The sequence below is a fragment of the Chiloscyllium punctatum genome, chromosome 19 (genome assembly GCF_047496795.1).
Source record: "Chiloscyllium punctatum isolate Juve2018m chromosome 19, sChiPun1.3, whole genome shotgun sequence".
NCBI lineage: Eukaryota > Metazoa > Chordata > Chondrichthyes > Orectolobiformes > Hemiscylliidae > Chiloscyllium > Chiloscyllium punctatum.
The window spans coordinates 92,857,463-92,882,518 of record NC_092757.1 but is presented as its reverse complement, the minus strand read 5'-3'; the positions used below and the strand labels follow the sequence as shown (position 1 = coordinate 92,882,518).

The 25,056-nt window shown below is 46.5% G+C and overlaps 1 protein-coding gene across 1 annotated transcript; it reads right to left on the bottom strand.

Annotated features, from left to right (window-relative positions):
* Positions 1-14: 14 nt before the first annotated feature.
* slc46a1 (solute carrier family 46 member 1) lies at positions 15-23,750 on the bottom strand. The gene is made up of 5 exons (XM_072590084.1): positions 23,270-23,750; positions 15,739-16,591; positions 14,794-14,877; positions 2,967-3,123; positions 15-532 (listed from the first exon to the last, which is right to left on the bottom strand). The coding sequence occupies exons 1-5, from the start codon at positions 23,525-23,527 to the stop codon at positions 400-402; spliced, it is 1,485 nt and encodes a 494-aa protein (XP_072446185.1). The 5' UTR covers positions 23,528-23,750; the 3' UTR covers positions 15-399.
* Positions 23,751-25,056: the final 1,306 nt, after the last annotated feature.

Here is a 25,056-nt window from a genome sequence, read left to right as displayed (position 1 = left end):
ATCTAATCTAAAATCTGCTATCCTGACCAGGTCTGGCCTACATGTGACTTCAGACCCACAGCAATGTGGTTGGCTCTTAAGTGCCCTCTGGGGAAATTAGGGAGGGGAATAAATGCTGGCCCAGCCAGTGACACCAACAAGAAATAAAAATAGGAATTTTCAAGAGGTACTTGGAAGATCGCCTGAAAAGATGAAAGGTTCTGGAAGACAGAGAGACTTGCACAACCTTCCAAACCACCAACACACTCTCAATTGGCCAACGGCTCCCACTGCACTGAATTGTTCTGTCGTCTCCAGGAGATTTGAAGTTTCATGTGAAAAAGCAAATGAATCACCTCACAGTGACAGCTCGACGCAGCAGCGATGACACAAGTTTCATTGTAAAACTCCATGATATAATCAGCAGGTAGCAGCAGCAGCAGTGGGGATGCCCTCATTGTGGTTGGAGGCAGGATCAGCATCACTCGCGCCAGGGGCAGCTGGCGTTTCAAATCGTCTATATGGCATCTCCCTCTCACGGCAGCCCAGTACACTGAAGGGGGAAACAAATCAGGAAAGGGAATCAGCGGGGACAACATCACACACTCACTTCAACTGAAATCATCTCCTCCTGTAGCAGCACCTAGTATCTAAACCCCATACTGTCCCTGTCCTGGGAGTGTTTGATGGGGACAGTGTAGAGGGAGCTTTACTCTGTATCTAAACCCCATACTGTCCCTGTCCTGAGAGTGTTTGATGGGGGACAGTGTAGAGGGAGCTTTACTCTGTATCTAAACCCCATACTGTCCCTGTCCTGGGAGTGTTTGATGGGGACAGTGTAGATGGATCTTTACTTTGCATCTAACCCCAGGCTGCCCCGTCCTGGGGAGTGTTTGATGGGGACAGTGTAGAGGGATCTTTACTCTGTATCTAACCCCGTGCTGTCCCTGTCCTGGGAGTGTTTGATGGGGACAGTGTAGAGGCAGTTTTACTCTGTATCTAACCCTGTGCTGTCCATGCCCTGGGAGTGTTTGATGGGGACAGTGTAGAGGGAGCTTTACTCTGTATCTAAACCCCATACTGTCCCTGTCCTGGGAGTGTTTGATGGGGGACAGTGTAGAGGGAGCTTTACTCTGTATCTAAACCCCATACTGTCCCTGTCCTGGGAGTGTTTGATGGGGACAGTGTAGATGGATCTTTACTTTGCATCTAACTCCAGGCTGTCCCGTCCTGGGGAGTGTTTGATGGGGACAGTGTAGAGGGATCTTTACTCTGTATCTAACCCCGTGCTGTCCCTGTCCTGGGAGTGTTTGATGGGGACAGTGTAGAGGCAGTTTTACTCTGTATCTAACCCTGTGCTGTCCCTGTCCTGGGAGTGTTTGATGAGGTCTGTGTGGAGGGAGCTTTACTCTGTATCTAACCCCGTGCTATCCCTGTCCTGGGAGTGTTTGATGTAGAGAGAGCTTTACTCTGTATCCAACCCTGTGCTGTCCCTGTCCTGGGAGTATTTGATGAGGGACAGTGTAGAGTGAGCTTTACTCTGTATCTAATCCCGTGCTGTCCCTGTCCGGGAAGTGTTTGATGTAGAGGGAGCTTTACTCTGTATCTAACCCCATTCTGTCCCTGTCCTGGATGTGTTTGATGGGGGACAGTGTAGAGAGAGCTTTACTCTGTATCTAACCCTGTGCTGTCCCTGTCCTGGGAGTGTTCGATGTAGAGAGAGCTTTACTCTGTATCTAACCCCGTGCTGTCCCTGTCCTGGGAGTGTTTGATGGGGACAGTGTAGGGGGAGCTTTACTCTGTATCTAACCCCGTGCTGTCCCTGTCCTGGGAGTGTTTGATGAGGGACAGTGTAGAGGGAGCTTTACTCTGTATCTCACCCCGTGCTGTCCCTGTCCTGGGAGTGTTTGATGAGGGACAGTGTAGAGGGAGCTTTACTCTGTATCTCACCCCGTGCTGTCCCTGTCCTGGGAGTGTTTGATGGGGACTGTGTGGAGGGAGCTTTACCTTGATCAGTCTTCGATCACTGTCTGTTTCTCCTCACATGCAGTGTCTCACCACCCTGGTCTCTCCATTACCCTGCCTTCCCAGAATCTCAGTCAGACTGAAGGCAAGGTCTGATGTAGTTCTGTAGTTAGCCTCCTGTGCCTGTTGGCTGCATACCTGAGCTCGGAGGCTGGTAACGCTGCACTGGTGGTTTTTTGGACCTGTTCAGTGCCAGTGGCTCTTTGCCTAGTCCGGGTATTTCTGCCAGCCTACAGCACTGTGTGGGGGAGGAGTGTTTCTTGCATGAAAACATTGCACCAGCTTGTGCTCAGCGATAAGAATCCCGATAGCTGTATGCACACATGCTGTTGATAAAGTGTATCCTGAGCGAGCTGCTGCTGTCAACACTGACTGTACCACAGGACTCTGCATCAGGGACACGAGGCTGATTCCAACACCATGGCCTGAGATTACACAGACATAACCACAGGATAATCCATCTCGATTACCTGGTGAATCCCAATTACCTGGTTACTAGTGAACCGTAGTAACCTGGCGTCTGGTAAACCCTGATTACATGGTTACTGGTGAATCCCGATTACCTGGTTACTGGTGAACTGCAGTAACTTCATTCCTAGTAAATTCCGATTACCCGGTTACTGGTGAATCCCGATTATCTGGTTACTGGTGAACCATAGTAACCTGGTGTCTAGTAAATCCTGATTACTTGGTTACTGGTGAATCCCAATCACCTGGTTACTAGTGAGCCACAGTAACCCAGTGTCTAGTAAATCCCAGTTACTCGGCTACTGGTGAATCCCGATTACCTGGTTACTGGTGAACTGCTGTAACTCCGTTACTAGTAAACCCCGATTACTCAGTTACTGGTGAATCCCAATTACCTGGTTACTGGTGAACTGCAGTAACTCCATTCCTAGTAAATCCCGATTACTCGGTCACTGGCGAATCCTGATTACCCAGTAAGTGGCGAGGTTGCTTACCCAATTATTCCAGCTGGAAGGAGGAGCAGGGCAGCCCCAAACAGGAAAGGAAATCCTTTCATGAAGTGCAGCGTTGCAGGATACAGGGAGCTGAAGACAAGTGTGGACACCAGTGAACAGGCGCTCTCCACACACGCCACTGAGGCAAACAGTGCTCCTGCAGAGAGAACAGCGACATCTCTTACACACCTCTTCCCTCAGCTGTGGCTCCGTGACAACTCCAAAGATTGAGGGTTAGGTTTACATTAGAGTCAAAAAATGTGGGATGGGATGATTCCTGATGAAGAGCTTATGCTCGAAACATCAACTCCCCTGCTCCTCGGATGCTGCTAGCACACTTTCTCCGAGACTACCCTTCTTGTCTCTGATCTCCAGCATCTGCAATCCTCACTTTCTCCTAGTTAGGCAGCATTAACCTGATCTTGAAAACTATTTCCCATGGTGCAGCAGGTCAGGCCAAAGGGGAACACTGAGGAAATTAGCCATTCATGGTTCCTAGCAGGAAGCACTGCTTTACACAAGGGCAGTGGAGTCAGGAGCTTCTCTCCCCCAAACAGTTGATCAGACTGGGGCTCAACAAAAGAACTGATTCTGACAAACGTTTACTGGGTTAGAGAATTACAGGGAAAAGAGATGGGTTGATGGCATTCAGATTTGATGTGAATCCACTCGTATGGGAAATAGTCTCAAACATCTTTACAGTTTTACTGGGTGACACAGACAGGAAATTCTCCCAGTCATACAGTCATAGAGATGTACAGCACAGAAACAAACCCTTCAGTCGAACCCGTCCATACCGACCAGATATCCTAAATTAATCTCGTCCCACCTGCTAGCACCTGGCCCTTATCCCACTAAATCCTTCCTATTCATATACCCATCCAAAGTCTTTAAATGCTGTAAGTGTACCAGTCTCCACCACTTCCTCTGGCAATTCACTCCATAAACACATCACCCTCTGTGTGAAAAAGTTACCCCTTAGGTCCCTTTTAAATCATTCCCCTCTCACCCTAAACCTATGCCCTCGAGTTTGGGACTCCCTTATTGCGAGGGAAAGATTCTCCCTCCCTCTGCCTGAGAAAGATTCATAGACAGTGTATCCATTACCTTTTGAGGAAGAGAGTTCCAAAGATTTTCAACTTTCAGTGAGAATTATTATCCCTCATCTTGGTCTTGAATGAACAACCCTCGATTTTGAAGCTATGACCCTGGTTTGACATTCTACGACAGGAGGGGACATCCCCTCCATATCTGCCCTGTCAAAACCCCTCAGGATCTTAGCTGGTTCACACAGTTTTCCACACTCCTCTGCAGGCCCAGCCCATCCAATGTTTCCTCCCAAACCAACCCTCCTGTTCCAGCTGTTAGTTTGGTAACGACTCTCTGAATGCTTACAAAGCAGGTTCATCCTTCCTGACATAACATGACCAATGTTGGACACTGCACTCCCAACGCTGACCCATCAACATTGGACACTGCTCCAGGTGCTGTCCCAATGTTGGACACTGTACGCCAGGAGCTGTCCCAATGTTGGACACTGTACCTCAGGAGCTGTCCAAATGTTGGACACTGTACCTCAGGTGCTGTCCGAATGTTGGACACTGTACCTCAGGAGCTGTCCCAGTGTTGGACACTGTACGCTAGGAGCTGTCCAAATGTTGGACACTGTACCTCAGGAGCTGTCCCAGTGTTGGACACTGTACCCCAGGTGCTGTCCCAGTGTTGGACACTGTACGCCAGGAGCTGTCCCAGTGTTGGACACAGTACGCCAGGAGCTGTCCAAATGTTGGACACTGTACCCCAGGAGCTGTCCGAATGTTGGACACTGTACGCCAGGAGCAGCCCGAAAGTTGGACACTGTACCCCAGGAGCTGTCCGAATGTTGGACACTGTACCCCAGGTGCTGTCCGAATGTTGGACACTGTACCCCAGGTGCTGTCCGAATGTTGGACACTGTACCCCAGGTGCTGTCCCAGTGTTGGACACTGTACGCCAGGAGCTGTCCAAATGTTGGACACTGTACCCCAGGAGCTGTCCAAATGTTGGACACTGTACGCCAGGAGCTGTCCAAATGTTGGACACTGTACCCCAGGAGCTGTCCAAATGTTGGACACTATACCCCAGGAGCTGTCCAAATGTTGGACACTGTACACCAGGTGCTGTCCCAATGTTGGACACTGTACCCCAGGAGCTGTCCCAATGTTGGACACTGTGCTCCAGGTGCTGTCCCAATGTTGGACACTGTGCTCCAGGTGCTGTCCCAATGTTGGACACTGTACCCCAGGAGCTGTCCCAGTGTTGGACACTGTGCTCCAGGTGCTGTCCCAATGTTGGACACTGTACGCCAGGTGCTGTCCCAATGTTGGACACTGTACCCCAGGAGCTGTCTCAATTTTGGACACTGTGCTCCAGGTGCTGTCCCAATGTTGGACACTGTACGCCAGGAGCTGTCCCAATGTTGGACACTGTACCCCCGATGCTGTCCCAATGTTGGACACTGACCCCAGGAGCTGTCCAAGTGTTGGACACTGTACCCCAGGAGCTGTCCAAGTGTTGGACACTGTACCCCAGGAGCTGTCCAAGTGTTGGACACTGTACTCCAGGTGCTGTCCCAATGTTGGACACTGTTCCCCAGGTGCTGTCCAAATGTTGGACACGGTACCCCAGGTGCTGTCCCAATGTTGGACATGGTACCCCAGGTGCTGTCCCAATGTTGGACACGGTACCCCAGGTGCTGTCCAAATGTTGGACACGGTACTCCAGGTGCTGTCCCAATGTTGGACACGGTACTCCAGGTGCTGTCCCAATGTTGGACACTGTACGCCAGGAGCTGTCCCAATGTTGGACACTGTACCCCCGATGCTGTCCCAATGTTGGACACTGACCCCAGGAGCTGTCCAAGTGTTGGACACTGTACCCCAGGAGCTGTCCAAGTGTTGGACACTGTACCCCAGGAGCTGTCCAAATGTTGGACACTGTACACCAGGTGCTGTCCCAATGTTGGACACTGTACCCCAGGAGCTGTCCCAATGTTGGACACTGTGCTCCAGGTGCTGTCCCAATGTTGGACACTGTACCCCAGGAGCTGTCCCAGTGTTGGACACTGTGCTCCAGGTGCTGTCCCAATGTTGGACACTGTACGCCAGGTGCTGTCCCAATGTTGGACACTGTACCCCAGGAGCTGTCTCAATTTTGGACACTGTGCTCCAGGTGCTGTCCCAATGTTGGACACTGTACGCCAGGAGCTGTCCCAATGTTGGACACTGTACCCCCGATGCTGTCCCAATGTTGGACACTGACCCCAGGAGCTGTCCAAGTGTTGGACACTGTACCCCAGGAGCTGTCCAAGTGTTGGACACTGTACCCCAGGAGCTGTCCAAGTGTTGGACACTGTACCCCAGGAGCTGTCCAAGTGTTGGACACTGTACTCCAGGTGCTGTCCCAATGTTGGACACTGTTCCCCAGGTGCTGTCCAAATGTTGGACACGGTACCCCAGGTGCTGTCCCAATGTTGGACATGGTACCCCAGGTGCTGTCCCAATGTTGGACACGGTACCCCAGGTGCTGTCCAAATGTTGGACACGGTACTCCAGGTGCTGTCCCAATGTTGGACACGGTACTCCAGGTGCTGTCCCAATGTTGGACACGGTACTCCAGGTGCTGTCCCACCAATGTCCCAGTATAACTGAATCAGAAGATTTTGCATTCAATTCACATCTACCCTTCCTCACTTCTTGCTGTACCTGTACACTAACCTTTTATGATCCCTCTGCATCTCAAATCTCAGAAACCCTTCAACATTTTGAGAATATTCTTTCTTATTCTTCCTTCCAAAATGGTCCATCTGACAATTGCCATTTGCGAGACCTTTGCCCATCCACTTAGTCTAGCTACATTCTTGTATAGCGCCTTCATGTCCTCTTCACAACTCACTTTTTGACCTATCTTTGTGTCATCATCAAATTTAGCAACTATACCTTCAAAGAAGCAATTTACATAAACGGTAAACAGCTGAGCTCCCAGCACTGATTCCTGTAGCACACCACTCGTTAAATTTCACCAATCAGAAATTATTACTACTCTCTGCTTCTGTGAGGTGAATCCCTCACTAACAACATCCTGGGGGTTACCACTGTCCAGAAGCTCAATTACACTCAACCACATTAACACAGTGGCTACAGGGGCAGGTCAGAGACCAGGAATGCTGCAGCGAGTAACTCCCCTCCTGACTCCCCAAAGCCTGTCCACCATCTACAAGGCACAAGTCAGGAGTGTGATGGAATACTCCCCACTTGCCCTGGATGGGGGCAGCTCCAACAACACTCAGGAAGCTTGACACCATCCAGGGCAAAGCAGCCGCTTGATTGGCACCACATCTACAAACACCCCCTCCCTCCCCCACCGACGCTCAGTAGCAGCAGCGTGTACCATCTACAAGATGCGCTGCAGAAATTCACCAAAGATCCTCAGACAGCACCTTCCAAACCCATGACCACTTCCATCGAGAAGGACAAGGGGCAGCAGATACATGGGAACACCATCCCCTGCAAGGTCCCCTTCAAGCCACTCACCATCCTGACTTTGAAATATATCACTGTTCTTTCACTGTCGCTGGGTCAGAATTCTGGAATTCTCTCCCTAATGGCCCACAACCCACAGCACATGGACTGCAGCAGTTCAAGAAGGCAGCTCACCCCCACCTTCTCAAGGGGCAACTCGGGACGGGCAATAAATACTGGCCCAACCAGTAACACCCATATCCCACAGGTGAGTAAGACAAAACTGAACTAATCTTCTATTCATGCCGATATTACCCCCATATCCCCTAAACAAGATTTCTTTAACAAAAGATCCACACTTGACTCAGGTCAATTACCTTGAATGTACGTAAATACACTGCAATAACTTACTTAATCATAACTTGGAACATTTCCTCTAAGACAGATGTTAAGCTGACTGGCTTGTGGTTCCTGCTTTCTGATTCCTTTTGAATAAAGATGTTTCAAAAAGACTGAACCTTCCCAAATCTAGCAAATTTTGGAAAGTTAAAAACATTGCAGCAACTATTTGACCAATCTCTTTATTTTCCAATATCCAGGAGAAAGTGCAGCTTGACAGTTACAGTTCCAACTATTTTCTCAGTTCCACCTTCCCTGGTGGTTATTATTTACTTGAATTCCTTGTTCCCTTTTATTTCCTGATTTACAGCTATTTCTGGAATCTTACCTGCGCCCTCTGTAATGAAGACCAATGCAAAACACTTGTTCAATTCATCTGCCATTTCTTTAGTTTTCATTATTAATTCCCCAGACTCACATTTTGTAACACTATTCTTTTTAAAATAGCTGTTGAAACTCTTAATGTCTATTTTCATATTTCTGGCTAACTTTCTCTCACTCTAATTTTCCCCCCTCATTATTTTAGAAATCTTTGCTGTTCTTTACATTCTCCAATTTTCTGTCCTAGTTCCAACCAGCACAATTTAACACTTTGGTTTTGACATTATCTGCAAAACATTTTGTTAACTATTGGAGATAGGTCCCATCCTTGCAACGTTTCTTTCTTGTTGGAATATACCTATTCTGTGTAATCTAAAACATCCCCTTAAATTTCTGTCACTACATCACTTCTGACAGGTCTGTGATGTGAAGGGGCTGGTGTTGAACTGGGGAGGACAGGGTCAGAAGTCACATGACACCAGGTTATAATCCAACAGGTTTATTTGAAATCACAAGCTTATTGGACTATAACCTGGTGCCGTGTGACTTCTGATGTATGTGTTAACATTGTTTGCAAGTTTTCTTCAGGCAGCTCTGGTTTCATTTAACTTTAAAACACTAGTATTGGACTTAATCTTCTGATCATCAAACTGAATGTAATTCAGCCATATTAGGGTCACTGGCTACTATGGGCACCTTCAGTATGAACACAGAACAGTACAGAATGGGTCCTTCAACTCACAATGTTGTGTCGAACATGACATCAAATTAAACTAATCCCTTCTGCCTGCCCTCGGTCCATTCCTTGCATATCCATGTGCTTACCTAAAAGTCTCTTAAATGTCCCTATTGTACCTGCCTCCTGCACCACCCTTGGTAGCATGTCCCAGACTCCTACCACTCTCTGTTAAGTTTGCTCCTCACGTCTCCTTTGAAGTTTCCCCCTCTCACTTTAAATGCATGCCCTCCAGTATTAGATATTTCAACTCTGGGAAAAAGATTCTGACCGTAAACCCTATCTATGTAGCTTATAATTTTATAGACTTCTATCAAGTCTCCCCTCAGCCTCCGTTGCTCCAGAGAAAACAACCAGAGTTTTTCTAGCCTCTCCTTACAGCTCGTACCCTCTAATCCAGGCAGCATCCTGGGAAACCTCTTCTGCACCCCCTCCAAAACCTCTACATCCTTCCTGTAATGTGGCAACCAGAATGAACACAATACTGAGCGTGTCGTGTCACAAAGTTAGTCCCTTTCTTTCTAAAAGCTGCTCTTTGGCTCAAGGAGACTCTGTCCTTGATTTTTTTTCAGAGAGGTAATAAACCGGGCCAGGCTCCGATCAGTCTGGTTTGGTACAGAGATGGAAAGGATTTTGAGAGGCCTTTTGTTTATATATAAACAGATGAGACTTCAAGCCAAAGTGGTCATGTTTTAGAAGTGACCTGTATAATGAAAGGGGAGCGGTCAGCTCTCTAGCTGAGCAGTTTTAGTTCAGTCTGACCTGGTGAGAAATTCAACAGGGAGCTGTGTGGAAACTCTCTCTTTTCTGCCCTTCAACATCAGCCTATAAGCAGGTGTTCCATTTATACTGGGGTTTTAAAGGGAGTTTGCTTATTGGGATTGTTGCGTATATTCGGAACAGCATAATTAAGTCTTGTATGGATAGACTGAGTTCTGTAAGGGGTTCTTTATCCTGTTCTTTGTGTTTCATTGTGTAATCTTGTGAATAAATTCTTGTCTGCTTTAAAATCTGGTAGTCAATCTAGCTAACTTAATCCGGGTAATTTTCCCTGTACACTTACCGAAACAAACTACAAAGTTATCGTCTGAGCTGTCTGCTTAAGAATGTTTTGAATGGTCTGGCCTAGTCCATAATAGTAGCCTAACCAAAATCTATTAAAGCTGCACCATGACATCCTGACTCTTGTACTCAATTCCCCGATCAATAAAGGCCAGCATGCCATCCCCCTTCTTTACCACCCTATCTACTTGTATGGCCACTTTCAGGGAGCTATGGACTTGAACCCCAAGATCCTTCTGTCCATGAATGCTGTTCAGAGTTTTGCCATTAACTGTATCCTGTTACTTAACATTTGATCTCCCAAAGTGCAGCACCTCACACTTACCCTGATGAAACTCCATCTGTCATTTCTCTGCCCATATCTGCAACTGATCTATATCCCACTGCGTCCTTTGACAACCTTCTACACTATCCACAACTCAAACCGATCTTTGTATCATCTGTAAACTCACTAATCCACCCATCTACATTTTCATCCAAGTCAATTATATATATTACAAACAGCAGAGGTCCTAGTACAGATTGCTGTGCAACATTACTAATCATAGATGTCCCAGAAAAACAGCCTTCCACCACTGTCTTCTAAGGGCAAGTCAATTCTGAATCCATGTGACCAAACCATGGTGGATCCCATTCATGTTAACCTTCTGGATGAGCCAACCACGAGTGACCTTGTCAAAAGCTTTACTAAAATCCATGTAGACAACATCCACTGCTCTACCCTCATTGATCACCTTTGTCATCTCCTCGAAAAATTCAATCTTGTTAGTCAGACATGATCTGCCCTGCACAAAGCCATGCTGACTGTCCCTAATTAGGCCATGCTTTTCAAAATGCACATGAATCCTATCCTAAGAATTCTCTCCAACAGCTTCCCAACCACTGAGGTGAGACTCACTAGTCTACAGCTTCTGAATTATCCTTATTTCCCTTCTTAAACAGAGGAACAACATTAACTACTAACATGATATGAAAATGATAAGAGATTATTCAATAATCATTTCTCATTACAGAGGCAGTACAAGGTCTAGTATTTGATATCTAGTCAACTCTGAAAATGCTGTCCTAAGAAACTATCAGGAAAACATTCTATCAACTCCTTATCTCAGCAATCTTTGTCCTCCTTTCTAGTTTATAACTAGATTAAAATCCTCCGTGATTATTGCCTTCCCTTTCCAACAGGTTCCTATTAACTCTTCCTTTATGCTCCAACCTCCATGTGGTGACTTCAAAGGGGTCTGTATATCACTCTCACACATGACCTCGAGTTTTCTCATATCTCACCTTGAATCAAACTGTCTCCACCTCTTAGTTTCCTGAATTTAGGTGTCTGTCCCTCCCTCCTGAGCTAATACCATCATTAATGAACTGATCCAAGTCCTTTGCCCTTTGTTATAGACTGGGCCAGACCCCCTCAAAATAGTGTAAGAAGGTAGTCTAGATCAGAACTTTCTCTTATGTTAAAGATAGATGTGAAGTGGAATGCAGATGGTCAAACTTTAAGCGAAACAATTTTTTTAAACACGACAGTTGAAACATGAACAAAAGGAAACGGTATTTAGAATAACTTAACTATTTGAAAACTCAACTGACTCGATACCACAACTTAACTAAGGAACTGTTCCAATTCCCGTAACATCCCATAAACACACCTCTTGGCAAAAGGTAAATTCAAACACAGGTTCTTACAGGCAGAGAGAGAGAAGCTAGTCAAGCTGAAGCTTGGAACCTTTCTCTGGACTGCAGCAGTGTCTCATGGTTACAACCAGAAGAAACTAGAAAAAACTTTTGAACTGGGAGAACTGCCCGCTTCCCTGCCATTGTTAAACTGGGCTCTTTCCCAGACAATATTGGAACCTCGACCTCTCAAAACAAAAACCAAGGACAAAATAACATGAAAGGGGCTGCATTGTCATACTTTCCCTGAGTTTCCTGTCCTTCCTAAATGTCCTGACTATTCAATACTCAGATCCCTATCCATGTCCCTGCAATGGCCATCAGATCATATTCTTTTATTTCTATTTGAGTTGTCCATTCGTCTGGATTGTTCCAAATGTTGTGTACACCCAGATGCAGAGCCTTTAGTTATGTCCTTTTATTATTTTGGTAATGTCTAGCTGGCTGGCTCTGGGAGTTGGACTGTCTATCCCCTCCTGTCACGGTCAATTCACCAGTTCCTGTACGAATACCTTTAACTTCGGCCTTGACCATCCTCTTTGAATGACCGCATCTCCCCAGATTTGATCACTTGTCCCCGGTATGTATTCTAAGACTTTCTAAGTTTTGTGCCTCACATGGACACTTACCCCAGCATCCCACCAGTTCAGGTCTCAGTGAGACCAATCTCGCTGGGACATGTGGGCTGAAACTGAGCATGCAGCAGGACCAGTGTCCAAGGTTGGCTCCTTCCCAGGTTGTCCTGGCTCTTTCCCATGGGGAACCTTCAAAAGTGTCAGTGTTCCCTCACTGCGCTGGTTGAACGGGGTTCATTCACTGGCTAATCTGGAAAGAGAGTCGCCAGTGATTTGGGCTCTTTGCTGCCTCACAGGACCCTGTCAAGCAATGTGCAGAGCTCCTTCAACACTGCTTTGGTCAGGAATGGGAGCTGCTCTGTTATTCACGGGATAATTGTGCAGCAGGATGGGACTCTGTCTTCCAGTGAACTCCCGGAATGACCTTGAGTTTTAACAATAACTTCCGCCCAATCAGCATCATAAACACAGAGATTGAGAATCTGGCAGCAGCTTCCTCATTGCAGGTGTAATCTCTGATCCCCATTGAGATAAAACCAATTCACTCTGCACCAAACTCTGCAGCAGCCTGACCACCAACACCATCCCCACCCCTCCCCCTGCTTCATGAAGGTATTGGCTGCGAGGAGGTTACCTGTGCCTGAGGCAGGCACTAATCTGGGTGGGCGGGGGTGTACTCTCACAGTCTTTGGGGACCTGGATGGATGGACATTGAGTGAGTGTTTCCTCTTGTTTGGGAGACTGGAACTGGGGACAGAGTTTATGATTGAGACATCGCCGTTTGAAGACGGAGCTGAGGAGAAATCCTCTTTCTCAGAAAGTTGTCTGTTCCCTCGAGAACAGAACAGGCTGGGCTGGTGAGTTGTTCACGGTTGTACTGGATAGATTTCAGACTGACAGGGAAGGAAAGGGAAGGGGAACAGTCAGAAAAAAACAAGAGTGAAGATGACAAGAAGATCAGTCTTAATCTTATCCAATGGGGAAGCAGGTTTGAAGGGCTGGGTGGATCTAATCTCATTCCCGGTGCACACATGCTCAAACCTTCACAGGTCCTTCATACACATCCACTTATTCCCACTAAATCCTGAGTACCAGAGGAAGTATGGGCCAGTGTTGGACCACCCTAGCACAATTCCACTTGGAAGTGGAGCTCAGGACTCTCTTGTGTGTGAGAGGCAGCTGTCTCATATCTGACATAGCCAGTACTCCCTCCACCACCCTCCCCCTCCTCACCCCCCTCACCCCCCCAAAGTCAGCTTATTCACAGTAATGGGTTGGTGTCACTGACACTGCCCTTCTTCCACTCCCCCTTTCCAGATTCTGTGCAAACCTTCACTTTTATGAGATCCCAATAAATCTGTTGATCAGACCAGCAGTGAGCAACCTTTGCCTATCACATGGCTCTGACTAATAAAGGTATTTATGCTTCACGTATTTTACTGCAAGTATAAGGCTGACTAGAGAGTACATAGTTAAACATCACACAACACCAGGTTATATATAGTCCAACAGGTTTATTTGGAAGCACTAGCTTTCAGACCATTGCTCCATCATCAGGTAACTAGTTACGTGTTGAAGGACCAGTGCTCCAAAAGCTAGTGCTTCCAATTAAACCTGTTGGACTATAACCTGGTGTTGTGTAATTTTTAACTTTGTACACCCCAGTCCAACACCAGCACCTCCACATCATAGAAAATACTTTATCACAGTGATGATAAAGATCACTCCTCTCCCAAACTTAGCCTAACCCTCAGGAGAAACAGTTGACAGGGTGGCAGATCACAATGGGGTGAGGTCACAATCGTACTCCCTCAGCACTGACCTGTGACAGGTACCATCTCCCCTGCAGGTCTCTGATTGATCATAAGAAGTATTTTTAAATGTTCTGCTATTACAGTACACCCTTTACACACACAAAAGCAAATGCTGAACATTTGAAAACAAAGCGCTGGATAAACCCAACAAGGTCTGGAGTTGAGAGTGTGTTGCTGGAAAAGCATTGCAGGTCAGGCAGCATCCGAGGAGGAGGAGAATCGACATTTTGGGCCAAGCCCTTCATCAGGAATCATCAGAAGGTAGCTAAGAGCTACGTTCTCCCCAGCCCCACACCCACTCCCATTTATCTCTCCATCCCCAAGGCTCTCAGCCTCATTCCTGATGAAGGGCTCTGGCCTGAAATGTCGATTCTCCTGCTCCTTGTATGTTGCCTAACCAGCTGTCCTATTCCAGCACCACACTCTCGACTCTGATCTCCAGCATCTGCAGACCTCAATGTCTCCCAACAAGGTCTGACACCATCTGTGGAGTGAGAAACAGAGTTAATGTTTTGAATCTATTATGACTCTTTTTCAGAACCCGGAAGTTCTGAAGGCAGACAGACTTGTTGTTTCTCCTGCACTTTCTGTTTTTATCTTTTATCACAGACTCATAACATTTTCTGATGAAAACATCCTATGCAAGAATAAGTAAAGATACAGTAAAGATTCTGAGGAGGAGAATTTTGTTGAACAAAATTGTAAAAGCATGCTCTCTGAGTGAGTGCATATTTTTGAGCTTACCTTGCTCTGTCACATCAGCTAATTTGGATAATTTAGCTCGGATCACTGGTGTAGTCGCCATAGCAAGAAACCGTATCCCGTAACCTAGAGGAAAAGGAGAAGGAAGACATGGTTTGTAACAGACTGAATTGTCACAATGTAGTGACAGACATTTGTGGAAAACAAGCCATTTGGGCAGCACGGTGGCACAGTGGTTAGCACTGCTGCCTCACAGCGCCAGAGACCCCGGTTCAATTCCCACCTCAGGCGACTAACTGTGTGGAGTTTGCACGTCCTCCCCGTGTCTGCATGGGTTTCCTCCGGGTGCTCCAGTTTCCTCCCACAGTCCAAAGATGTGCAGGTCAGGTGAATTGGCCATGCTAAAATTGCCCGTAGTGTTAGGTAAGGGGTAAATGAAGGGGTATGGGTGGGTTGCGCTTCAGTGGGGCTTCGGTGGGGCGGTGTGGACTTGTTGGGCTGAAGGGCCTGTTTCCACACTGTAAGTAATCTAATCTAAAAAAGCCAATGGGGTCACACCATTCAGAAACTGATGTGATCGAGGTGGCATGGTGTAGGTTATCTTGGGGGAACATTTGGGGAACAGTAATCATAAGGTTCAGGATGATGGTGGAATATGACATTGGCCAATCCAGGGTCAGAATAATTAAGTGAGTCAACTCTAATTAGGACTAGAACAGAATACAGCCAGATAGACTGCAACCATGGGTTGGTGGGAAAAACTGTTACAGAACAAAGCTCAAAGTGGGGATTGCTTCAGCACTGTCCAGGTATAAACCCTGGAAAGTGAAAGGGAGGACAAATAAACACAGAGCTCCCTATCCCTGCTGTCAAGCCCAATCCCAGTGAGTGTTAGGATTTATAAGAGTGACCTGACACTTCATTATCTTAGGATTCGGTCCAACTGTCTGTTGGGAAGTGTCTACAAATCTCAAAGCACTGACTCACCAGTGAACATGACAGCGCTGGTCACTGCTATTGAGAAGGTCACCAAACCAGCCATGTTTGACAGCAGCCCAATCTGAGCAATCCAACTGTCCGCAAGGAAACACTGCATCATCTTCAGAGCCAGCAGGCTGCTCAAGTAGGTCAAATGCTCAATGGCTGAGCCGTATCCAATCTGATCAGATCGCCAGCACAGCGGGGAGCTCAGCTCAAAAAGGATGAGAATGTCCTTGACTCCGAAATGAACAGTCACCACGATAAAGAGGGACAGTGCATACAGGCAGAGACGGTGCCTGCGGCCGGTCTCCTGCCCACTGGAATAGAGGCGGTACACCGAGCGGTAATGCTCCATGGTCAACAATTTGCCCGGTCTCTTTGCGGTCACAGACTCTTTAACGAAAACAACAGCGTAGATGACAGTGGCCACGTTCAGTGCCAACACCAGCCAGAACGGATTGATGTAACCTTGCGCTTTACTCCACTGGCCTCCAATAATACTGCCAAACATTCCCGCCATTCCCAGGCACGCTTCCAGCACGGCAACCCGGAACGTGCGTGATGGTTTGTCGGTGATGTCTGCGATGTATGAAAAACAGCCGGCCAGGATGGTGTTAAAGTCACCCAGGAGACCGCTCAGCAGGCGGCCAATCAGAAAGAAGCCGACTGGCAGCTCCTGGTACATGACGATGAGATAGACTGCAGCCTGTAGTGACAGACCGACAGCCGGTAGGATCAGGATCGGTCTCCTGCCCACACGGTCACTCCATGGTCCAAGCAGTGTCGCAGAGAACAGTCCCACAGCAAAACCCCCGACGTTAATGTAGAGGTTCCAATGGGAGGTCAAAGTCTCTACTTCCTAGGAGAGAGCATCAAGATCATTTTCAGGAGATTCCCTCTAGGAGATCCCGACACACCAACCAATGAATGAAAGGAGGTCATTCAGCCCTTCAAAACTCTCTGCTGTTCAATGAGATAATGACTAACCTGTGACCTAACTTCATATAACTGCCTTTTCCTTGTTTCCAATTAATGATTTGGGTCAACCACACACTATCGATCTCAGGTTTAAAATTAACAATTGATGGAGCATTAATTGCCGCTTGTGAAGAACCCTTGTGTGAAGATCTATTTCCTAATTATAGTCTTGAAAGGCTCCTATCTTTAGATGAACTTTGCCTGGGCTCTCTAACCAATAGGAATACATTCTATCCCATCTATCATATCTGGTGCATGTATGGAATGAGCTGCCAGAGGAAGTGGTGGAGGCTGGTACAATTACAACATTTAAGAGGCATCTGGATGGGTATAGGAATACGAAGGGTTTAGTGGGATATGGGCCAAGTGCTGGAAAATGAGACTAGATTAATTTAGGATATCTGGACTGCACGGACAAGTTGGACCAAAGAGTGCTATACATGCTATACATCTCTATGACTCTATCGCATCTCAATTGTGTCACCCTCCACAGATGCTTGGGTTTAACCCAAACAACTTGTTATCTGGTTTCAGGACTAGTGTTGGCCAATCCAAATGAATCAGGGGGAGATCCTTGAAGACAGGCCAGACATAGAGGATGATGGTCATTGTTGTCAATGATCAGGCCCAGGTCATTGCTGCAGGACTCCTCAGGGCAGTGTTTGCTAATGGAGCAATTATTTAATGAGGTAAATTGCGATTAATTGACTGTGTTGGGAGAGGTGGGCACCACAGGGTTTGGAATGCTTCATTTCACTTCCAACTCCATTTGAATTTAACCCCCTCCCTCTCTTCGTACTCTCCCCTATTCTGTAATCGCTGCACTACCTCCAGTGGGTAATGCTTGTAAATTGCTTGTTTTGTCAGTGAAGGTTTACTAAAAACAAAATTGGGGCTCTTCTGAAGCAGTGGTAGTGCCCCTAACTCTTGGCCAAGAGTCCCAGGTTCAAGTCCCACCTACTCCAGAGGTATGGTCACAAAACATCTCTGAACAAGTTGAGTTGAAAAGATCCAAGATGGGGGTCACTGGATATCTATGCTCATGGAAGTTCCCCCTGGACAAAGCTACCTAAAACAGCATGGACTGGGGAGGGAGAGAGGTGGGCGCTGCAGGAGCTGGGCTGCATTATCTCCCCCTCCAGGTCCCTCCCTGCTTCCAAACCCTCATTCAGTTGAGTAACGGTTCCACCACCCCTGCCTGGCAGTGCCCGTTGAGATCAGCTGTTTGGTTGATTATTTTAAGTTTAAAAATCACACAACAATCACACACCAGGGTTATAGCCTAACAGGTTTATTTGGAAGCACTAGCTTTCGGTAACCTGATGAAGGAGCAGCATAGTGAATGCTAGTATTTCCAAATAAACCTGCTGGACTATAACCTGGTATGGTGTGATTTTTTAACTTTGTCCACTCCAGTCCTAAACTGGCACCTCCACCTCATGATCATTTGAGCGATTTTAGCGGTGGGTCATAAAAAATAACATTGACTGGGTGGATAGCCCAAGCTCCAATCCTGAGCATTCCTACAGAGATTTCCAGCGTGTGCCTTACCACATTATACTGAGACTGGTAACCACGGAAAATTCCTTGGGCTCTATGCACCAGAGAATATTTGACGTGAAATGTAAACAACTCTCCGGGTCCTGGTGGAATTCATCCTAGGTCCTTAAAGAAATGGCTAATGAGATAGTGGATGTGTTGGTGTCAATCTTCCAAAATTTACTAGAATTGGCAAAGATTCTATCAGACTGGGAATATAATGTCTCTTTTGAGAGTTGGGGGGGGTGGGGGGGGGGTCAGTTAGCCTGAAAAGTGTTGTTAGCATTGATCATTCAGAAGGTTACAGATGGGCATATGGAAAAATTTATGGTAATCAAGCAATTCAGCATTGTTTCATGGAGGGGAAATTGTGTTCAACTAATTAGATTAGATTAGATTACAGGCCCTTCGGCCCAACAAGTCCACACCGCCCCGCCGAAGCACAACCCACCCATACCCCTACATCTACCCCTTACCTAACACTACGGGCAATTTAGCATGGCCAATTCACCCTGACCTGCACATCTTTGTGACTGTGGGAGGAAACCGGAGCACCCGGAGGAAACCCACGCAGACACGGGGAGAACTTGCAAACTCCACACAGTCAGTCGCCTGAGGCAGGAATTGAACCCGGGTCTCTGGCGCTGTGAGGCAGCACTGCTAACCACTGTGCCACCGTGCCGCCCACAAATGTACTGTAATTCTTTAAAGGGGTAATGTGCAATATGGATAAAGGGGAGCCCCAGTGACTGACTGCACTTGGATATCTGAAAGGCATGGGGCATGAAAGATATTTATGAGTCACACAGCATGGAAACTGACCTCTTGGTCCAACCAGTTCATGTCTACCATAATCCCAAACTAATCTAGTCCCACCTGCCTGCTCCTGGCCCGTATCCCTCCAAATGTTTCCTATTCATCTATTTATCCAAATGGTCTTTTAAATGTTGTAACTGGGCCCACATCCACCACTTCCTCAGGAAGTTCATCCCACACGCGAACCACCCTCTAAACATTTTGCCCCTTGTGTCTTTTTTAAATATCTCTCACCACTTCAAAAATGCCCCCCTGTCTTGAAATTCCCCCATCCTATGGAAAAAACACCTCCCTCTAACTTATCTGTACCCCTCATGATTTTATAAACTTCTGTAAGGCCACTGCTCAAACAAGGGGTTTTACGGAAAGTAGGAATTCACGGTGCACGAATTAACAAACTAACATGGATAGAAGATTGACTGGGGCTGGCAGAAAACACGAGAGTGCATTTATGGGTCTTTTGCATTGCCAGAATGTAGCGAGTCCTGCAGGAGGTCTGGACTAAACCTTCAACATTTTACAATTTATATTAAAGACTAAGTTTAAGGGAGTGCAAGCATGATGGCTAAATTTGCAGATGCCACAAAGATAGGTCATTAAGCAGGTTGGTAGCAATAGGTTGATAGAAATGTCAAACGAGCAAAAATGTGACAAATGGACTATAACATGGAAAAATGTGAAACTGTTTACTTTGGCAGGAGGAATAAAAAAGTGTTCCTTAAACCAAGAACAACTGCAGAAGTCTGAAGTGCACAGGAATCTGAGTGCTTCAGTGAGTGAATCACAAAGTTAGAATGCAGGTTTAGCAAGTGATTAAAACACCTAATAGGGGTGACATTCTTTATTACGAGAGGACTTGAACATAAAGGTAAGGGTTTGATGCTTCATTTGTACAGGTACTGATGAGACCACTTCTCAAGTACATTTCTGGAGTCCTTATTTAAGGATGTAAGTACATTGGACGCAGTTCAGAGGAGTTTTACTAGATTGATATCTGGAATGAATTGGTTGTCTTATGAGGAAAGGATGGACAGAATGAGCTTGTTGCCACTGAATGAGGATTTAAGTATAAGATCCTGAATGGTCTCAACAAGGTGGATGTGGAAAGGATGTTTCCACAACAAGGGGGCATCGGCTGAAAATTACAGGTCACTCATTTAGATCCAGGATGAGAGGAGTTTTTTTTTATCTCAGAGGCTTTGGAACCCTCTGCCTCAGAAGGCAAGGCCATTGGATACTTTTAGTGCAGAGGTGGATCGATTCACAGCAAGGGAAAATCGAGGGTTATCGGGAATAGATGTGGGATTTGGAACACAAACAGCTCAGCCATGATCTTATTGAATGGTGGGGCAGGCTTGAAGGACTGAATGGCCAATTTGTGCTGTTGATTCAAATGTTTTTATATTTATTGATGACTCTGTTATTCTGCATTTAACTGATTACTTTGTGACAATTTACTGCTTATTCTGTACTTACTCCCTTACAATTATTATTCTGTTGGTTGATATTCCAGACGGATTAATGTCCTTATTATTCTGCTCTGATTATTGGTTGATTGCTCATCAATTACTCACTATTGGCTGATTATTCATGATTATTGATGATTCCCTATCATTCTTCTGCACCGATGGCTCAATGGGCATAGATTGTTGATGTTATTGATATTTCTGTATTGATTAAAGATGATTCTGTGCTAATTACCGATGATTTTGTATTGATTATCGATGATTCTGTGCTGAGAATCTGCACTGGTTATTGATGATTCTGTATTAATTGTTGATGTTTTTGTATTGATTGATGAACCCGCATTGAATATTGGTAATACTGTATTGACTTTTGATGTTTTGTATTGAATATTGATGATTTGGTATTAATTGTAGATGATTTGTACTGACTGCTAATTGATTCTGGACTGATTATTGATGATTGATTCTATATTAATTCGGATATGCCGGTGTTGGACTGGGGTGTACAAAGCTAAAAAATCACACAACACCAGGTTATAGTCCAACAGGTTTAATTGGAAGCACACTAGCTTTCGGAGCGCTGCTCCTTCATCAGGTGATTGAATCTGATGAAGGATCACCTGATAAAGGAGCGTCGCTCCGAAAGCTAGTGCTTCCAATTAAACCTGTTGGACTATAACTTGGTGTTGTGTGATTTTTAACTTGATTCTGTATTGATTATTTTGTATTCATGACTGATGATTCTGCATTGATTATTGACAATTATTCTGTATTGATTGCTGATTTTCTATATTAATTATTGATTATTCACTATTGTTTATTAATGGTTTTGTTCTGATTGATTCTGTATTGATCAGAGATTCTTGTTAATTCTGTACTGATTGATGCTGTATTACAGAGTCGTCAAATTTTATAGTCCAGCAGCACTGAAAAGGGTCCTCCAGCTGACTGAGTCTGTGCAGGTTAAAAACAACCACCTGACTATTCTAATCCCATTTTTTAACACTTGGCCCGTAGCCTTGTATGCCTTATTGATCTCTGATCATGGCTCCCCGATTACTGATCCCTGATTATTGATCGCTGATCCCTGATCATGGCTCCTCGATTACTGATCATTGATCACTGATCCCTGGTTATTGATCCCAGATCACTAATCCCCAATTATTGATCACTGATCAGTTACTAGCGGTGTTCCGCAAGGATCTGTTTTGGGACCATTACTGTTTGTCAATTTTATAAATGACCTGGAGGAGGGGCTAGAAGGTTGGGTGAGCAAGTTTGCGGATGATACGAAAGTCGGTGGAGTTGTTGACAGTGAGGAAGGATGTGGCAGGTTACAGCGGGATATAGATAAGCTGCAGAGCTGGGCAGAAAGGTGGCAAATGGAGTTCAATGTAGGTAAGTGTGAAGTGATTCACTTTGGTAAGAGTAACAAGAAGATGGGGTACTGGGCTAATGGTCGGATACTTGGTAGTGTGGGTGAGCAGAGGGATCTTGGTGTCCATGTACACAGATCTCTGAAAGTTGCCACCCAGATAAACAGTATGGTGAAGAAGGCATATGGCGACTGGCTTTTATTGGTGGAGGAATTGAGTTCCGGAGTCCTGAGGTCATGTTGCATTTGTATAAGACTCTGGTGCGGCCTTATCTGGAGTATTGTGTACAGTTTTGGTCGCCATACTATAGGAAGGATGTGGAGGCACTGGAACGGGTGCAGAGGAAGTTTACCAGGATGTTGCCTGGTATGGTAGGAAGATCATATGAGGAAAGGCTGAGGCACTTGGGGTTGTTTTCATTGGAGAAAAGAAGGTTTAGGGGTGACTTGATAGAGGTGTACAAGATGATTAGGGGTTTAGATAGGGTTGACCATGAGAACCTTTTTCCACGTATGGAGTCAGCTATTACGAGGGGGCATAGCTTTAAATTAAGGGGTGGTAGGTATAGGACAGATGTTAGGGGTAGATTCTTTACTCAGCGAGTCGTGAGTTCATGGAATGCCCTGCCAGTAGCAGTGGTGGACTCTCCCTCTTTATGGGCATTTAAACGGGCATTGGATAGACATATGGAGGATAGTTGATTCCTGATGAAGGGCTTTTGCCCGAAACGTCGATTTCGAAGCTACTTGGATGCTGCCTGAACTGCTGTGCACTTCCAGCACCACTAATCCAGAATCTGGTTTCCAGCATCTGCAGTCATTGTTTTTACCTTATGAAGGATAGTGAGCTAGTGTAGGTTAGGTGGGCTTGGATCGGCGCTGTATTTTTCTATGTTCTATGATCCTAGATCCCTGATCCCTGGTTATTGATCACTGATCATTGATCATTGATCCCTGGTTATTGATCCCTGATCCCTGGTTATTGATCCCTGATTATTGATCACTGATCATTGATCCCTGATCACTGATCCTTGATCCCTGGTTATTAATCACTGATCCCTGGTTATTGATCATTGATCCCCGATCCCTGGTTATTGATCCCCGATCCCTGGTTATTGATCACTGATCCCCGATCCCTGGTTATTGATCCCTGATCCCTGGTTATTGATCACTGATCACTGATCCCTGGTTATTGATCATTGATCCCTGATCCCTGGTTATTGATCCCTGGTTATTGATCATTGATCCCTGGTTATTGATCCCTGATCCCTGGTTATTGATCACTGATCCCTGATCCCTGGTTATTGATCCCTGATCCCTGGTTATTGATCCCTGATTATTGATCCCCAATCCCCAGCCTCACCTCCTCCAGTGCGGCCTCCCTCCCTTGGCTCTTGTTGCAGCCTCGGCTCCTGTTTCCGCTGAAGCCGAGCTCGGAGCTGATTCTCTGGAAGATGTACTGAGTGGAGAGCGGGGCCTGCAGCGTCAGCGCCAGCATGCTGAGGAAAACTAGCGGCTCCACCGTCAGGCGAGCCCCGGGGACCCGGACCCGGACCCGGTCCCGGTCCCGACCCGAGCCCGAGGGCGAGGGCGGACAGTCCGACTCGTGTAGGCCCGGCATCAGAGAGAGAGAGAGAGAGTCCGGGGGGAGAGGGCGGGAGTCCGGGGGGAGAGGGCGGGAGTCCGGGGCCGGAGTCCGGGGGGAGAGGGCGGGAGTCCGGGGCCGGAGTCCGGGGGAAGAGGGCGGGAGTCCGGGGGCTCAGTGGGAGTTAACTCCGCCCGAAAACAGGGGAGGGCAGGGACACGGAGAGGGAGCCGGAATAAATCCCCCCAAACCTGGGAATAATCCCCCCAAACCCGGGGATAAATCCCCCCCAAACCCGGGAATAATCCCCCCAAACCCGGGAATAAATCCCCCCCAAACCCGGGATAAATCCCCCCCAAACCCGGGAATAAATCCCCCAAAACCCGGGAATAAATCCCCCCCAAACCCGGGATAAATCCCCCCCAAACCCGGGAATAAATCCCCCCAAACCCGGGATAAATCCCCCCCAAACCCGGGAATAAATCCCCCAAAACCCGGGAATAAATCCCCCCCAAACCCGGGATAAATCCCCCCCAAACCCGGGAATAATCCCCCCCAAACCCGGGAATAATCCCCCCAAACCCGGGATAAATCCCTGAACCTGGAGTAATCCGGGTCCGAGAGTGGGTCAGACACCTCCCCGGGGTAAATCCGGAGTAAACCCCATCCCCGGGGGGAGTGTTACCTCAGAATAAAACCACACTCTCAAGGGCAGGTGGATTTTTTCCTGACGATTAGATTCCTAATTCCAGTTTTTAAAATGTTCTCATGAATTTGAATTCCACAAGATGGGGAGGCTCCCTGTGGAGTACAGTTGGTTCTGATGTAATATAATATCTCTGTTCCCGTTAGGAGATAATCTAGCAGCATCATTTAAACCAGTAGAACCAGAACCGTGTTATAGCCGATACAGGTAAGGAAAGTTCGCGTTGTAAGGGAAGTTCGCGTTGTAAGGGAAGTTCGCGTTCTACAAACAGTGGTCTAAATTCTTCAATCACTTTATAGTCAATTCTCGTTGAAGAAACGTGCCTTAGAGCAGAACTGACTGTAGGAAGAATATTGTTAAATAGGTGAGATTTACCAGGAATGGAAGGCTTGAGTTATAAAAATTGGCTGAATAGGTTGGGGCTAATTTCCCCGGAGCGCAGGAGGTTGACGTTATGAGTGTTTATAAAATCATGAGGGGCGTAGATAAGGTGAATAGCCAAGTGTGGAGGAGTTCAAAACAGGGAGTCATATTTTGAAGGTGAGCAGAGAAAGATTTAAAAAGGACATGCTGGGTTTTTTTTACACAATCATTCACATGTGGAATGAAGTGCTAGAGGAAGTGGTGGATACAAGAACAGTTACAACATTTAGAAGACACTTGGAGAAGTACATGATCAGGAAAGATTTGGAGATGCCGGTGTTGGACTGAGGTGTACAAAGTTAAAAATCACACAACTGAAAATGTGTTGCTGGAAAAGCGCAGCAGGTCAGGCAGCATCCAAGGAGCAGGAGAATCAATGTTTCAGGCATGAGCCCACTTTCTCCTAAAAATCACACAACACCAGGTTATAGTCCAA

What these genes read in the sequence shown, in the direction of transcription:
- slc46a1 (XM_072590084.1), bottom strand. Translation starts at nt 23,527, where the DNA reads ATGCCGGGCCTACACGAGTCGGACTGTCCGCCCTCGCCCTCGGGCTCG. An exon ending in CAGCGCTGTCATGTTCACTG is followed by an intron (nt 14,878 to 15,738) that starts GTGAGTCAGTGC and finishes CTTTTCCTCTAG; the next exon opens with GTTACGGGATACGGTTTCTT. An exon ending in CTTCCAGCTGGAATAATTGG is followed by an intron (nt 533 to 2,966) that starts GTAAGCAACCTC and finishes TTCCCCCTTCAG; the next exon opens with TGTACTGGGCTGCCGTGAGA.